Source organism: Tamandua tetradactyla, chromosome X, assembly GCF_023851605.1.
Source record: "Tamandua tetradactyla isolate mTamTet1 chromosome X, mTamTet1.pri, whole genome shotgun sequence".
NCBI lineage: Eukaryota > Metazoa > Chordata > Mammalia > Pilosa > Myrmecophagidae > Tamandua > Tamandua tetradactyla.
In genome coordinates this window covers 149,304,548-149,318,708 of record NC_135353.1, presented here as the reverse complement: position 1 = coordinate 149,318,708, position 14,161 = coordinate 149,304,548, and the positions used below count along the sequence as shown (strand labels likewise).

Below are 14,161 nucleotides of genomic sequence, written 5' to 3'. Positions count from 1 at the left end.
TGGGAGTCATGTCCCACGTAAGGGGTAGAGCAGTGAGTTCACCTGCAGAGCTGTTTTAGAGAGAGGGGCCACATCCCAGCAGCAAAAGTTCTCTGGGGGGTGACTCATAGGCATAATTATCAGTAGGCTTAGCTTCTCCTTTGCAGGAATAAACTCCATAAAGGCAAACCCAACGATTGAGGGCTCAGCCTTTTGATATGGTTGTCCCCACTGCTTGTGAGAATATCAGGAATTCCCCAGATGGGGAAGTTGAATATTTTTATCTTTCTCCCCAATCCCCCAGGGAACTTTGCAATTACTTTTTTTATTATCTGGCCAAATTACCCTGGAATATATCAGGGCATCACACTAACCTGTGTAAACCAACAAGATCTTATGGCCTATTGAAGATTCTATGTAATTATGTATTCAAGTAAACTGACCATGCAAGTTAAATTAGATAATGTGCTAACCTACATACAAATTTTGCACCAAAGAAACATCCTTCCCTTTGGTCTCACACATAAAAGTTGTCACCTTCTCTTCAAAACTTGTTTTTCCTTCAAGTACCAGCTTCAGGTTTTTTCTTCCATGGTTTCTGCTCTCAAGTGGAAGTGATCTTTACCTCTCAAAACTCCCTCCATAACGCTTCGTATCTCCCTTATGGCACATGTAGGTATTTTTAGAGGTGTCCTCCCCTCTTCCCCCATCTTCTTCTGTTAGATGAGTTAATACCAGTGGGCATGTCTTATTCATACCTCAGTACTTGAATTTAGTAAATAACTGTGAAATAAGTGAAATCATTTATTCAGTAAATATTTAATCACTACTGCCAAATATGTCAAGTTTTGTTCTGAGCAGTATTAATACAACGGTGAGCAAGGTTGACATCATTCCTGCTCTTGTGGGGCTTACTTTCTACTATAATAAACTCATTCTGCCTTTGTAGAGCTAAAGTTGACGGTGTGAGTAGATCCAGTGATTTTTGGTGCCTTCAGGATTCATTTAGGCTAGAGAAGCCCTTGACAAACAATTGATGAAATCTGAATAGCCATTATTTGTCAATTGCAGTGAATCACTTATATGTCAGTGAGAGAATCACATTAGGAGAAACTCTAAGCTTGTGTACAACACTGAATATATAGTCTTAAATTTTTTTTTATATCCTATATGTTATGTTACATGGCCCATAAACTTGTATTTCTTTTTTGTCAGGGATACATTTGGTTATATTAGTTATTAAATGAAGGAGCGAGCACTTATAGAAGGAATGTTTAAGAAATCTGTGGCAATTTTTTACATACAGCTTCTGTCATTTTATGCTTATATGGCTAATATTTTAATGAAGCTGTGTTTAATGTATATCTATTGAGAGGGCTTTAGTTTAACATTTGGGGCTTTTTGTTCCCTCTTTTTCTCTTTTAGGCATTGACAAAGGATCCCCAAGATTACCCTGATAAAAAAACTCTACCTCATGTACATGTTGCCCTCTGGATAAATTCTCATGGAGGCAGGAAGGTGAAAGCTGGAGATACTGTGTCATATGTCATCTGTCAGGTAAAACTATTATAATTAATAGGACTTGCATACTACTTAAGAACCCAGAGTAAAGTCTAGATGGACAAGTTTGTTAGGGGTATGGCATATTTATTAGAGTTTTCATAAAATATTCAAAGCTATTCTTTTGGTTCACTGAAAGCATTTTAGTGAGACAGGTTTAGCCACTGTTTGAATCCTAAATTAACTTGATAAAGATGTGTATAAGTTTGGGCATATATCCAGCAGTACTCATTTATCCTTCTTTTTGCAACAGTTTCCTTATGAGTATCAGCGGAATAATAAGAAAATATTTTTTCCTAGCCTATGTCCAAGTAATTTCTTGAAAAAATATGAAATGCGTGATTATGTGGAGGAAGTTGAGATATACTTAAAACATACCTTATTAAGAAAATGCAAATCATCTAGCAGCTAACCAGTTTCATTTCTTTCTTTTTTTTTTTTTGGAGTGGAGGGTGCCCAGAGGCCACCTTCTTGCCTTCTCCCTTGTTCACTGAGGTATCTCTAAGGAACCTCTGGGCCTTCTATTTTATTTTATGTTTTTCATCCCATAGTTGTGTATTCTTCACCATGATCATTTTTAGAACATTTGCATCACTCCAGAAAAAAAAATAAAAAGAAAAAAAACTCATACATCCCAAACCTCTTACCCCTCCCTCTCATTGATCCACAGTATTTCTGTCTATCCAATTTTTACCCTTTATCTCCCCCATTATTATTTTTTAATACTTATTTTTTTAACTTATCTGTCCATAACCTGGGTTAAAGGAGCATCAGACACAAGGTTTTTACAATCACACAGTCATATTGTAAAAGCTCTATAGTTATACAGTCTTCTTCAAGAATCAAGGCTACTGCAATCCAGTTCAGCAGTTTCAGATACTTCCCACTAGCAAATCCAATACACCATAAACTAAAAAGGGATATATATATATATAATGCATAAGAATAACATCCAGGATAACCTCTCAACTCTATTTGAAATCTCTCAGCCACTGAGACTTTATTTTGTCTCATTCCTCTCTTCCCCCTTTTGGTCAAGAAGGCTTTCTCAATCCCATGATGCCAGGTCCCGGCTCATCCCCAAGAGTCCTGTCCCACATTGCCAGGGAGATTTATACCCCTGGGAGTTATGTCCCATGTAGTGGGGAGGGCTGTATGTTCACCTGCAGGCTTGGCTTAGAGAGAGAGGCCACATCTGAGCAACAAAAGAGGCTCTCCAGGCATGACTCTTAGGCATAATTATAAGTAGGCCTTGCTTCTCCTTTGTAGGAATAAACTTCGTAGGGGCAGACCCCATGATTGAGGGCTCAGCTTATTGAATTTGTTGTCCCCACTGCTTGGGAGAGTATCAAGAATTCCCTAGATGGGGAAGTTGAACATTTCCACCTTTCTCCCTGGTCCCCCAGGGCAACTTTGCAAATACTTTATTTTCTACCCAAATTACTTTGGGATATATCAGGGCATCACACTAACCTATACAAACCAACAAAATCTCTCGCTTTATTGAAGATTCTATGTAATTATGGTGTTCAAGTAAACATGCAAATTAAATTAGATAATGTGCTACCCTACATATAAATTTTGTACTAAATAAATATATCTCCCTTTGTTTTCACACAGAAGTTGAAGTTCGAAAATATGGGCCATATCATCTTTTACCCAGTATTGTGATTTACCTTAATCCTATCCAGATCAGGTTCATTTTCAGCTTTTTAAACAGTTACTGAGTGGGGTAATGCTAACTTTAATAACTTCAGTGCTCTAACTCTGAGTTAGGTCAGGTAGCAACCAGGTTATGTATAAATAACTCAGTATATCAGAATGTAAAAGTTATCAGTTACAACTCCTAAATATATGTGACTGTGGAGCCCCATTTTAAAATCACTAACCAGTTTCTTTGGAGGGTAGCATGCTCTAACATTTAGGAAGGGAATGTGGGTGGGGCAGAAGAGCAGTTTTTCTTTTAAAACACTTAACTACAGTTGGAGCAAAGAGAGGCCTTATCTTTCCATAAAAAAAAAAAAACCAGTTTAGTCATATCTTCTATCCAAATTCTTCAGTGTTACTATAATGTGGTGTTTTAGTTTCCTAGCTGCTAAATCAAATATGCAATGAGAATTTATTGGCTCATGGTTTTGAGGCAAGGAGGAATCCGAAATGAAGGCAAATTTAAAACAATGCTTTCTCCCCAAAGACTGTGGCATTCTGGTTTTGACTGCTGATGATCCTTGGTCCTTGGCTTTTCTGTCACATGGCAATACACATGGTGTCTTCTCCTGATTTCTCTATACTTCTGGCTCCTTCCCATGGCTTTTTTTCTCTGTCTGACTTTCACTCTGCTTAATCCAGATTAAAGCCAGACTGGAATTTGGGCCACACCTTAACTGAAGTAACATCTTATTTACAGTGGGTCCAAACCCCCAGAAATGGATTGAGTTTAAAAACATGGTTTTCTCAGGTACATAGCTCCAAGCTTCCGCATGTGGCCTCTTTACCAATAGAAAGACATAGTTCCTCTCAATAGGACAAATTCTTTTAAATTATTAAGAATTTTATCCTAATTTTATTGCATTGTTTTATTATAGTAACATATTAGATCAGCCTTATAATTTATTGAATATGACTGATCTTTGTCAAACTACAATGTGTGTTTCTAAATGATAGAGCCTTTTTAAAATTTTAAAATACTCTGCTAATATCTGCTACATATTGTAGATGATGTACATAACGGATAATTTAAGTATATGGACAGGAATCAGCACTTGACTCTGCCTCCCTCCTAGGGTTATCCTTGATTAAGAACTGTTACAGAAAGCCAGTTCCTGCAGGAAAATATTTCCATAAATGTCTGACTCTCTCAAGCCCTTAATGTGCTTTGCATATTGGTTCTGACAACTCTCAATTCAAAAAAACAATTTTCATATTATGCAAATAAAGATTTTAGTAAATAGGCTAGTTTTTTTTTCTCCTGTCTTCACATATATGTAAAACTCTTAGATTATTAGTGACAGGAGCATATGGCAGCATACCACTTGGAAAATCATGTAGGTTCAGTGAAATAGTATCTAACAATGAAGTCAAACCACAATTATGTTTTGGCTAAACCTGGAACAGAGATGAATAATAACTTATAAAATAAGGTGATTCCTTTATTTAAAAGTTAAGCTTATGTTCCTCAATCTCTAACTATTGAATCTTAATGATTTTTTCTCAGGTCTTATTGATATATAAAGGCTCAAAATGTTGGTTTCAAAATAGTAACAATAAATACAATTTTACGTCTGCACAGCATTTTCCCCACTCACTGGTACTGGCTTCCAAGGCCCTCACTTACTTGCTTTTTAAAAGTACATGTTCTAGTTTGCTAGCTGCCAGAATGTAACACACCAGAGATGGATTGGCTTTCAATAAAAGGGGATTTATTTAGGTAACGTATAGTTCTTCAGAGGAAAGGTAGCTAACTTTTGACTGAGGTTCTTTCTTACGTGGGAAGGCACAAGGCCTCTGGTCTCTGCTGACCTTCTCTCCAGGCCTCTGGATTCCAACATGTTTCCCCGGGGTGATTTCTTTCTGCATCTCCAAAGGCTAGACTGAGCTGCGAGTGCCGAGGTGAGGTATGCTGAGCTGCTTGGGCTGTGCTCCATTGAGCTCTCTCATTTAAGCACCAGCCAATTAAATCAAACATCATTCATTACAGCAGGCATGCCTGTTAGCCGACTGCAGATGTAATAAGCAACAGATGAGGTTCACGTACCATTGGCACATGCCCACAGCAACAGAACTAGGCACATTCACCTGGCCAAGTTGACACCTGAACCTAACTCTCACAGTACAGTTCATATTTCTTTTTGTTAATATATTCCCGCCAGTATATCCCAAGAAAGTCTGCAGGGCTTTAATTTGTTTTTGTAGGACATGCCCATTTTCAGCATGTTTGCTATCCAAAGCTGTGTACCTCTTTTGCATTTATGTACTCTGGTTAGTCTTCCTATGCTTCATAGCTCAACCATATTTTTTAGATTGTGTTTTTAAAAATATATAGCACATTTTTAAGGGAACCGTTTGCTGCTCTAAGTCAAGGTGCCCTCCAGGAAGAGTGTACTCCTAAACAGGTTCTGCTTTGTTTAAAATTTACATTTAGAATATAGTACTTTGCTCATAACTTATTCAGACTACAAATTCAGATGAATTCAGGGTGTGACATTTCCAATATCTAATTCATTTCATAATTTATAGTCTTATAAAACCTATATGAATTATTCATTCTGATTTTAAATCAACTTCCATTTATTGGTTAAGTTTTAACTTTCAATAGACATAATTTCATAATATATACCTTTACCATATTTATTTTGGAGGGCCCACTTGTCACCCATTAAATTTTTTTTCTATCAGTTTCCTACTAGAGATGACTACATAGTTTTGAATGAGTTGACTATACCTGTTGTCTCTGTGAAGTATGTACTTGGTGAAGTTCATAAATTACTACATGGGTACCTCCAGGAAGACCAACATTGCTTCTAAATCTGTTCTTAAAGTTTATGCCACATCGACTTGTATATCCATTGGGTCTTGCTCAGGTTTGAGAATGAGGTATTTAAGGGATATATCTTATGTCATGTACTGTCATATACTGTTTTTCCAACAGCAAAACCCATCATCTTACCAATTATTTTGAATTTGGCCATGCTTGAGCTCCAATTTTTTTTTCACTTTTAATTTTGAAATAATTTCAAATTTACAGGACAATTACAAAAATAATGCAAACCCCGTGCAGAACTCCAACATATCCCCCACCCATATATACAGATCTGCCAACTTTTAATGTTTTGCCACATTTGCAGCATCTTTCTATCCATCTATATCTATCTACCTGGCTATCTATTTTTCTATTTTCTAATTGAGAGTTAGTTGTATACATCACTGAACTCAAGTTTTTAAAGTACGATAAAAAATATGTTTAGGTTGCTGAAGAAACTAGTCATTGTGTGGATGTTTAAAATAGAAACTTTTAAAATTGAGAATATGCTATGAAATTTTCAACTGCTTTTTACAAACTTAGCTTACTACGAGAACTTCTAAAGATACATTAAAAAGTAATTCAAGGGCGGGCCACGGTGGCTCAGCAGGTAAGAATGCTTGCCTGCCATGCCCGAGGACCCGGGTTCGATTCCCGGTGCCTGCCCATGTTAAAAAAAAAAAAAAAAAGTAATTCAAGTGCCTTTTAAAAAAACTACTTGACTTCTATTGTTATTTTTATTCGCCATTAAAAATTATTACTGCTATAATCTTAAGGCTAGATCAGTTTTAAAAAAAAAACTGTAAATCGGTTGGATTTCATGTGTTTATTATATTAAAAGGCAGTCTGAATTCAGTTTTAGTGTGTAAGAGCCCGGTGATTTTTTTTTTTTTTTTTTTTTTTTTTTTTTTACTTAACAGAAATTTATTGTCTCAAGGTTCAAGAGGAGAGAAGTCTGAAATCAAGATATCAGCAGGGCCATGCTCCCTGTGACACCTTTAGGGGAAGAATCTTTTCTCTTCCTAGTTTCTGGCAATTACCAGCAGTCCTTGGCATTACTTGGCTTGTGGCAGCCAATAACTTCAGTCTCTGCCTCCATGTTCACATGACCTTCTCCCCTGTATCTGCCTATGTGTCCACATTTCTACTTCTTATAAGGACATCTGTCATCTGGTACTAGTGCCACTCTGATCCAGTTTGGCGTCATGTTAACTAACCCACCTTCAAAGATGCTATTTCCAAATAAGGTCACATTCTGAGGTATTTGGGTTTAAGACTTCAACCTATCTTCTTGGGGATACAATTCAACCCTTAACACAGGGCTGTGTAAAGTACTTTTTCAGATGCAATAGAAACACATCAAAATACATCTTTTTGAATGGAACAATTTTCTGAACAATAATAATAAATCAGTGTTTATAGTTAATAATATACAAATATTTCTAACAGCAGGAGGGAGCAGATTGATGAATTAAGGAAATAAGGTTTGTGAGACTAGTAAGAGAAAAAACAACATTTAAGTAAAATATGTTCCAAGAAGTGTGCAAGGTACCACAAGTATGTGTGTGTGTATATATATATATATATTTTTTTTACTTTTTTATTGTATAACATATTATACAAAGCAAAGAAATGAAAAAGCAATAGTTTTCAAAGCACTCTTCAACAAGTAGTTACAGTACAGATCCAGAGTTTGTCATGGATTGCCATATGATCCTCTCAGATTTTTCCATCTAACTGCTCCAGAATATAGGAGGCTAGAAGGTATAAATATTTTTTTATCATCACAATCGACTTTTTTTTCTTTTTTTGTGAAAAATAACATATATACAAAAAAGCAATAAATTTCAAAGCACAGCACCACAATTATTTGTAGAACATATTTCAGAGTTTAACATGGATTGCAATTCCACAATTTTAAATTTTTACTTCTAGCTGCTCTAAGATACTGGAGACTAAAAGAGTTATCTTCTCTGTATAACTCCACCATCACCTTTGATCTTTCTATCCCTTTTTTTAGGGGTGTTTGGACTATGGCCATTCCAATTTTTTCATATTGGAAGGCTCTATCAGTAATATGGGGTATGGGGTTGGAATTATCTGATGTTCTGGAGAGGCTGGGCCCTCAAGGTTTCAGGTCTTATCTGGTCCAGGGACCCAGATGGAGGCTATAGGTTTCTGGAAAGTTAGTCTGGTGCTTGGAACCCTTGTGCAGTCTTATGTATTGCCCTAGGTGTTCTTTAGGATTGGCTGGAATGGTGGGGTTGGGAGTTGGCAGGTTATGATAGGTAGCAAGGTCTACCTGCAGCTTACATAAGAGCAACCTCCAGAGTAGCCTCTCAACTCTATTTGAATTCTCTGTGCCACTGATACGAACCCAGTGATCTTTTCATACTATTTTTGTCATTTGCTATCACCTTACTCTAATCTAACAATCCAAATCTCTCAAAGGGCAACAGTTCAACTTGAATAATCTTCCCTAATTCTTTTTACTGTGTTGTGAACCCCTGAAAAATAAGTAAGCAGGTCTTTTTTTTGTTTTTTTTAATTAGAGTAGTTGTGGGTTTAGAGAACAATCATACATAAAGTACAGGATTCCCATGCACTGCCCCACCACCAATACCTTGATTGGTGTGGAACATTTGTTACAATTGGTGATAGCACTTTTTTATAATAGTACTTTTATTTTAATAGTCATTACCTATGTTACATTGATGAAAGATTATTAAAATAGTGCTATTAGTTACCATCCATAGTTTACATTAGGTGTATTTTTCCCCGTATACCACCCTATTAGCACCTTGTGTTATGTTGTACATTTGTTATAATCCATGGAAGAACATTCTTATAGTATAAGCAAGTATAAGCAACCTTTTAATCTGAGGTTTGCTTCCTTTCTAGGTATTTCATTATATCTTTTAAAGGTAGAATTCAGTTAATATACAGCTCAGTTTTTTTATGCCATGAGCATATTCAGAGGAAGGGATCTAGTATAGGCAGCAGTGTGGGTGGTCGCCTCTGCTTTGGGCTGGGCACTGAGCTAAGAAAGCACTGATTGTAACAAGCATAAAAGAATAGGATTCACATTATAATCAGTTTTGTCGAGCAGCTGAGTACTGTGAATAGTTGTAATTTACTAGTCTGAATATTAAATTCTGTTGTTTCAAACAAGAGGAAGAGTGGCGTAAGCTGTTGAATGGTGGTCCAGTACAGCAATGACTTTTCATTTCACAGATGATGGTGATATCAAGGACAGGACTAATTGTGTGGAATTTCAAAACTTTTATTTTCGCAAAGTAAAAGAGGAAGCCCTTGAATAGAATTCAATAGAGTTGTTTCTCTCAGGGTCGCCCCTCTCTGACCCACCCTCCTGTCATTGAGTAAGAGTGAGGTAAACAGCATGAAATGACATGTCCTTCATTCTAGTGACAAAATACTTCTAGAGCACTGCCACTTCGCAAAGATACCTCATTATTTTTATGCCTACCTATTATATTGTGTACATTAATCACTGTTCTCTGGGTTTCATATCCCTTTCTTTTCCCCTTGCTCTATGCTTCTCAGTGATACATATTGCTCATATTACTCCCAGGGACTTCAAGATGATATTATGACTAGAATTCTTGCCTAAAGGGGTCTTATTAACATATTAAAAGGATCATACATAGGTGTTTTTTTTGTCAACACTCCTAAAAAGACTTCCTGACTAGACTAATTGTTACCAAGTTTTCTCAATGTGTTTCTGATATATGACAGGTGGAATTATTTGATCTAGTCAGTGCCATCTTGTAGGGTTCATGTTTCGACAAAAAATAGAACACAACACATGCTGGATTTACATTCTTAGAGAATGGGTGAGGTGTTTTGCTCTGTCTTCCTACTTTTGGTGCCTATCAAATGCAACAATAGGTCAAAAAGACTTCTTGATGTTTGGAATTGAATAAATAAAATTTAAATTGTCCTTCTTCACTGAGTAAGTGGGTATGATTGAGTTTTTCACAGCTTTGCCTGAACTGTGTCCTCTTTTAGGATGGATCAAACCTTACTGCAGGTCAGAGGGCATATGTACCTGAGCAGCTGCAAAAACAGGACAGTTTAACCATTGACACCCAGTATTACCTGGCCCAGCAGGTCCATCCTGTGGTGGCTCGGATCTGTGAGCCAATTGATGGAATTGATGCTGTCCTCATTGCAACGTGGTTAGGTAAGTTTTCCAAGCTCATATGGACCCGTCCACAGAAACAGCAGCATGAATGGGCCTCCTTTGACCCTTGTGATCCCTGTTTTTAGACACAATACTATGTCTAGTGCTTCTTTGTTGATACTTAGGCATTTGTTTTAGTGAATGGATGGTTAATATCTGTCTCCTCTTATAGAGGATGAACTCCATGTACTTTCTAGCTCTGTAGCCACATGTGCCTGTTCTATAGTTGGAACACAATAAGTAAATGCTGAGAGAAGGAGAAAGAGGCATGGAATCAAAATTTTAGGTGCCATTTATAGTTACTGACTTTATATTGTTGTAACATTAGTGAATTTTGACGGATGGCATCTTGATTGTTGGTTCATCTTGTTTCTGACTCTGAAGGTATTTTTATATATAAAGTGAGAATACAGTTTTTTAAACATAAATATTTTAAAATTTCTAGTATTTTCCCTTGAATATCCTACTCTCACTTTAATTAAAGTTCTCCTAAAACTGGACTTACTCTTATCATTCAGGGATTGGCTATCATTCTTATTTTCTCATTGTTCCAGGAGGTTCCAGCAAGCCCTGAGGCCTCAAAGTTTCCTTGATTTTTTTCCTTTCTCCTCATTGTTATGTTACCAGATTGTCCTTTCTTGCTTAGAAATGTACTTCATAACCAGCCCTGGTTGCATTTCATTTCTAGCACATAAAGAGTTACCTTACTTTTAAGCTTTCTGGTCTCTAATCATCCATCTTAAAGCAAAGATGAATGTTCTTAGAGTACTGCCTAATACAGTTCCTAGATGGCTCCTCACTGTCTGTAAGTAATATCCAAATGCCGCACATTGGCAACTACAAGCTCTCACTTTCTAGCTCTTATCTGTATTTCTAGCCTTATTTCTTCTTAGCTCTATTCATTGTCCCATAAATGTAGCATTGCTCATTCGGTCCCTACTTCATGAAAAATCCTCCTCCTCCTCCCACTAAAAGTTATGGATTAAAACATGGGTTTTGGTGTCATAGGGACCTGGGTGTGAATGTTGGTTGTACTTGTGGTTTTGGCAAGCCTCTCTAAAGCTTTGTCCAAGCCTTACTTTCTGGACTTGCAAAATAGGCTACTCGGAGGACAAAATAAAATGATGTGTGTAAAATGCTTACTTAGCACAGTGCCTGGAGTAGATGGGGTGCTCAGTAAGTGGTGTTGTTAGCCATATTCTACCCTCTTTTCAAGCTTTAGTATAAATATGTTAGCCATATTCTACCCTCTTTTCAAGCTTTAGTATAAATATGTCCATACTCCTCCAGTCAGTAAGATTTGAACATACTGCTCAATATGTGTTTGTGAACTTAAATTGGATTTTCCATGGATGAATTGTCAAGTCACACATTTTCAGTCCTGCCCCTGCTGAACATATTTCAGAGCTCCCCATACTCCCATCCCTACTATCCCATTAGTATCTACTCTGGAAGTAGAAACTCATTTTTGACATTGCATAAGCAAAATATAATAAGGAAGATAAGAGTGGGACAGCGATATTTTTTAACTTCATTTTTTTCTCTCCAATGCATTGAGTATTTACTTTGTTGGATTCTGTGATAAGTGCTTTGCACATGTTATCTCATTTAATCCTTGCAACAACCTCATGAGGTTGTGTTGTCTTAGCTCCATTTTACAAAGAAAGAAACTAGGTTGAGAGAGGGAACTAACTAGTTCTTGCCACATAGCTAGTAAGTTGCAGGATGTGATTATATCAGAACCAGCTCTGTCTAACTTCAAAATCTGCTCTTTGCCACTCTGCTATAGTTTCCTACCTCTTCTTATCTCTGAGAGACTAAGAAAGATGTTCTCAACCAGGAGTGGGATGGCGTGTCTGTGACGGCCTGGGGAGCTTTATATTCTTTATGTTCTCCCACATCTCCCCACTGCACACCACACACACACACACACACACATACATACATATACACCAAAAGCATCTGAGCAAAAACATTTTTTCTCCTGAATTTTACCACCTATTTAAACTTTGAGGGGCTGTATTCTAAATTGGTCAGTGTGCCACCTGAATACGGGGCCCTTGGCCATTTGTCCTGCCCCAGTCACCTCTGGGGCAACCAACTCTTGGTGGGCTCTGAACCAACTTTACAGAGACAAACTCTACAAGAATTTCTTGTCTCCTGTCTTGGACTCCCCTGTAGCAAGGGAGGCAGGGCATCTGTTGTGGCCCCAGAAGGTCTAGGTAGTTAATGTCCCAAGAGACTTTTGACTACTGGGAGATGAAAGCTAGCAGATAAATTATTCTCCCTTTCTTGTTCTTTTTTTTTTTTTTAACTGTTTTATTGTATTGTATAACATATATACAAACAAAGAAATAAAAAAGCAATAGTTTTCAAAGTATTCTTCAACAAGTAGTTACAGGACAGATCCCAGAGTTTGTCATGGGCTACAATACGATCCTCTCAGATTTTTCCTTCTAGTAACTCCTGAATATAGGAGGCTAGAGGGCTTAAACAATTTTTTTATCACCACAATCGAGTTTTTTTCTTTCTTTTTTGTGATAAATAACATATATATAAAAAGGTATAAATTTCAAAGCACAGCACCACAGTTATTTGTAGAACATAAATCAGAGTTTGACATAGTTTACATTTCCACAATTTTAGGTTTTTATTTTTAGGTTTTTTTAACAATTGGAGACTAAAAGAGATATCAATTTAATGATTCAGCATTCATATTCATTCGTTAAATCCTATCTTCTCTGTATAACTCCACCATTACCTTTGATCTTTCCATCCTTCTCTTTAGGGGTGTTTGAGGTATGGCCATTCTAACTTTTTCATATTGGAAGGGTCTGTCACTAATATGGGGTAGGGAGATGGAACTATCTGATGTTCTGGAGAGGCTGGGCCCTCTAGGTTTCAGGACTTATCTGGTCTGGGGACCCATCTGGAGGCTGTAGGTTTCTGGAAACTTACACCAGTGCATGGATTTTTCTTGTTCTTTTTTTATTATTAATTCTATTTATAAATACTCCATATCTACCAAACATATACTTCCCTCTCCCCTCTTCCTCCACCCCCAGTAACTTTCTGTCTCTGCAAATTTGCCATTTCTAGACACCTCTTATAAGTGACAACATGCAATATTTGTCCTTATATGTCTTGCTTATTTCACTTTTTACCAGATTCTTCCATATTACAGCATGTCGCAGAACTTCATTCTTTCTTATGGCCAAAAACATTTTTTTAAAGAATAGATCTCCCAGTTTTTCCACACATATCAACAAGAACCTGATCTGAAGGCGAACCATTGCCCTTTCCTTCTTTGGTTTTGAATTTTCCAGTAGCACAGCACTGAGGGGGTAGATGAACAAGGAGCCCAGACTGATGAATGACATTTAATAGAGATAAGTACGGAGCCTTGTATTTTAGAAAAGAGCTGAACAATAAAGAGTAATGGAGCCTGTCTAGATGGATAGGCCTGATGGTCGCTCAGATATGCTAAAACTGGTCACATTGAGAAGGGACCAGACTGAATTTGTTGGTTGTAGGCATCATATTTAGGATCATTTTTATGCATAAATTGAACTGTAGGCAGATTTTGACTTGCTTAAAGGAAAACTTTATAATAATTGCAGCTGTCTTATAGTCATAGGCTGCCTTATAAATCTGGGTTTTATAACTTATTTTCAAAGCCACTAGGCCAGAGGGTCCCATCTCCAGAGGTTTCATGTTGTGTCTCATTACAGAACAGTCTCCATCTACAGCGGGAACCCTCCACACTTGGGCGTGGTTGCACCACACACCTAACTCTCCTACCCTATAACCTGAAGCTCTAGGAGCATCTGTGGCTGTATGGTCAGTATTCTGGGCAGTCCCCTCTTGGTGCCATATAGCCGATTAGTGCCAACTGAAGG

The 14,161-nt window shown here is 37.2% G+C and overlaps 1 protein-coding gene across 2 annotated transcripts in view; it reads left to right on the top strand.

The window, feature by feature from the left end:
- POLA1 (DNA polymerase alpha 1, catalytic subunit) overlaps positions 1-14,161 on the top strand; it is a 381,691-nt gene that overhangs the window by 169,485 nt on the left and 198,045 nt on the right. For both annotated transcript variants that reach the window (XM_077145414.1, XM_077145413.1), the window contains 2 exons: positions 1,405-1,536; positions 10,088-10,262. In XM_077145414.1, the coding sequence (XP_077001529.1) occupies positions 1,405-1,536; positions 10,088-10,262 (307 nt within the window). The remainder of the gene's footprint in view (positions 1-1,404; positions 1,537-10,087; positions 10,263-14,161) is intronic.